At 48.2% G+C, this 3,594-nt stretch overlaps 2 protein-coding genes across 2 annotated transcripts; both read left to right on the top strand.

Annotated features, from left to right (window-relative positions):
- Nucleotides 1-1,901: 1,901 nt before the first annotated feature.
- On the top strand, nucleotides 1,902-2,372 carry EMH_0080990 (uncharacterized protein; the record flags this gene model as incomplete). The annotated part of the gene is given in 2 exon segments (XM_038022798.1): nucleotides 1,902-2,311; nucleotides 2,315-2,372. Coding segments are annotated over 2 exon segments (468 nt in total).
- Nucleotides 2,373-2,497: 125 nt separating this feature from the next.
- Nucleotides 2,498-3,076, top strand: EMH_0081000 (uncharacterized protein; the record flags this gene model as incomplete). Its single annotated transcript, XM_013501454.2, has 1 exon — nucleotides 2,498-3,076. The coding sequence occupies one exon, from the start codon at nucleotides 2,498-2,500 to the stop codon at nucleotides 3,074-3,076; it is 579 nt and encodes a 192-aa protein (XP_013356908.2).
- Between the last annotated feature and the right edge of the window lie 518 nt (nucleotides 3,077-3,594).

Raw genomic sequence — 3,594 nt, forward strand, 5'->3', positions numbered from 1 at the left:
GGCAACCAAACAAAGAGAAATAAATAGAAAGAAGTTGTAGCATCAGCAGCACCAAGAATAAAGAGGAGAAATCTGCAGCAGCAGCAAAATAAAAAGGAAGAGAAGTAAGCTGCAGCAGCAGCAATATGAGTTACAAGTGGGCTCATAATAAAAACCCCTTTTTTTTAAAGAAGAAGAAAACAAAAGCAATAGCAGCTGCCCTCAGCTGCAGAGAAGTCGATGCTGCACGCAGTAGTTTTCTGTTGGTGTGTCTGGCGCTGCAAGCACAGGAACACGAGATATTCAAGTATGAAGAAGGTTTCTAGGCAAGCGTCAGGCTGTTTTCCTGGATAATATAAGTGTTTCAGATTATTAAGAGCAAAAATAATTGTGTTGCGCCGGAAGATGGGGATAAAGCTGCTGTTTATTTACTTTTTTGTTGCCTTTACAGCTACTATATGTTGATGGGTACACTACCAACTCTATTAACCCAGCAGCCATATAAAGGTGGCCGACTCAGGCGGCAGAGAGAGAACCAAGCAGCTTGCAAGAAAAAAAGTGTAAAAGGAAATAGGAGGGGGCACATATTATATAAAACATCTCTTCTCAACATCATTTTGGCTTATATTACGTTGAGGCTGCTGATAGCAACAAGGCGTAGACAGAACACAAGTTGAACACGAATGGAGTGGTGATGAGTGAAATATGAAGCCTAGTTCATACTGAGCGATACATGNACACAAGTTGAACACGAATGGAGTGGTGATGAGTGAAATATGAAGCCTAGTTCATACTGAGCGATACATGCAAACTTCAATGGGTTTGAATGCAATATAAATATAAAGAGTTTCTTCACGGTCTGCATTTGGGTACTCAGTGGCCAACGATATCGATACTGCGGGAGTTGCACAATGGGCCGAGTATAGAACGTGATAAGCGCTGAAACCAACGATAACACAGAAGCCGCATTTAGCCCCCATAAAGTTGAAAAGCAGAGCAGTAATATATCAAGCTCAGATATTCATAAACTGTGGGCCGAGTATAGAACGTGATAAGCGCTGAAACCAACGATAACTGGCTGGACGGCTGCCGGTAGGACGCTCTCACGCACGCACGCACAAGAACTTGCGCAGGAACACGAGATATTCAAATTCGAAGAAGGTTTCTAGGCAAGCTTCAGGCTGTTTTCCTGGATAATATAAGTGTTTCAGATTATTAAGGGCAAAACAAATCGTGTTTCGCCGGAAAACCGAGCAGATGCTACGCGTCTCGCCTATAGGTCAGTTGTAGTGCATTGGCACTACAATGAGCAGCTGTAGACACCTAGTGGGCAAAAACGAGACGAAAACTTATAATTAAGTTTAAAATTTTAAAGTTAGTTAACTGAATTGTTGAATGAAGGGGGTCAGCCGAGGATAGCTGTGCGGAACGTAAGCGGGCCCCGTGGTTCTAGGATCTGGCCGGCTGATTGCCTAGTTGTCGGCGAAAGGATTGGCGGGAAGATCGGGCTCGGTGANGTTCTAGGATCTGGCCGGCTGATTGCCTAGTTGTCGGCGAAAGGATTGGCGGGAAGATCGGGCTCGGTGAACTATTTTTCCTCTAATATTTGTCCACTATATTGTTTACGTAACTATTAGAAAAGAATAGCACCGTAGATCCTGCTCGAAACTGTTGCGAGCTACGACACTCTAGCGGGTTGCGCACGCGGGACTGAGATGAGACCAGGCATTACATTTGGGGGCCGTTCCGGGAAAGGGAAGGCGAAGTTCCTTCAAAAAATATAACCAAAACCCTTTCCTCATTAGGAAAAATTCCTAATTTCACGAACCTACGGGGACCTTCGCACCCAAGACACGAGGGGACATTCGTACGCAACCTCACAGCGGAGAACAACGGAATTCCCAGAATTGCCAACCGAGGAAATGTCAGCAGACATTGCGGGACCCTCTCCTGAGCCGTTGAGGACCAGATCCCGTCGGCAGAGCGGGGCAACTGCGAATAGGAAGAGCTCGACCCCGGCGAGGAGCCAGGAGCAGGATGCAAAAGAGACCGGGGACCCCAGGAAATCCGGGGAACCAACTTCCGAATGGAAAGTGGAATTATTGGAGTTTCTTCGACAGATGAGGGACGAATTCGGAGCCAGGAACGAGGGGTTATTGAAGTTGCATCGCCAAGCGACTGAGGAAATCCGAGCCAACACAGAAAGCGGAGCCATCGCCGTGACGACCGAAGATGGGACCAACATGAGTTCCTTCCTTCGTTTGTTCGAAAAGGAATTCCGGGAAAGGGGGGTACCAGAAGAACAGTGGGGATCCCGTTTAAAGTACTACTTGANTTCGAAAAGGAATTCCGGGAAAGGGGGGTACCAGAAGAACAGTGGGGATCCCGTTTAAAGTACTACTTGAGAGGCAATGCCCTAAGCTATTACGGACAAATGCTATTCTCGCGAACGGATATGTCAAATTGGGAGATCGTAAGAGAAAGTCTATGCTGGAAGTTCTGCCTGTCACGCGAAGAGATGATGAAGCGCCTGGCGAAAATTCACTGGAGCGGAGACTACAACGAGTACATCGATCGATTTGCTGAAGTAGCCACTCAAGGAGAAATCATAGAGGATGAAGAACTGGTGTTGTGGTTCTTTACGTGCTTGCCAATGGAAATAGGCGAAAAACTGACTCATGATGGAACCAAGAAATTCCAATGTTGGGAAGAGGCAGCTGCAGCCCTAAGAGCCTGGGCCGAGCCACTCCAGGCATGGCGTGCGAGGAGGCTGCGCACCCTACGGGAATTGGAAAGCCTCCCGAAGCGACGATTGGGGTCCGTCAGAAGTACTAATACCTCAACGCGGTCCATCCCGAAGGGGAAGGGAAGTATCAGAGACGAGAGCGATGGCATTCGTTGTTACGAATGCACTGGAAAGGGGCATTTCGGAAGGAACTGCCCCCTGCGCAACGGATTGCCGAGACGTAGAGGAAAAATCTGCTCGAAATGTGGAGGGAAGGATCATTACGCTAGAGATTGCTCCACGATCCAACGAACTCCGCCTGAGTGGCAGGACGGATGGAGTTCGACGTGTGCACTTACAGACGTTGACTAGGAAGCAAACTGGTCAAACGACCAGGCCTAGGCGTTAGGGGAGATGAACGCACTAGGCCAGAGCTACCCATAGGTGGCGAGAGAGGCCAGGTCGCGACCGAGCCCAATGCCATTGTATTCTCCCCTGACCGGAGGCCGCCTGAGACGGGGCGCAAAGCCGCGTCGGGGTTAGAACGTGAACATAACGAGGTCAGTCAAAGCCGAGATGGTGCGCACCCCTGGAGACTAGTGAGACTGTCTAGCAATAGCACGGAACGGCCTCCACAGAGGCGTATGCTGCTACTAAGTAGTGGCGCGGGACCCAGTAACGGGAGTGAGCCGACCGGAACGGAGGGAAACGAAAGTTTCAGTCGTTTTCCTTTCAGTAATTTCAGACTTTTTTTTAACTATCTTTTCAAAATCCTTGTCATCTTTTCTCCACTGTACTTTTTTGTTATCGGTACCATGCTGATCTTTAGCTTTATGTGAAGCTTATCATACATTCTGCGCTCAAATCCCAATGAATGCGACTCAGTAAAA

The sequence above is a fragment of the Eimeria mitis genome, genomic scaffold, assembly GCF_000499745.2.
Source record: "Eimeria mitis Houghton genomic scaffold, Emh_scaff5281, whole genome shotgun sequence".
In the NCBI taxonomy this organism is placed as follows: Eukaryota; Apicomplexa; class Conoidasida; order Eucoccidiorida; family Eimeriidae; genus Eimeria; species Eimeria mitis.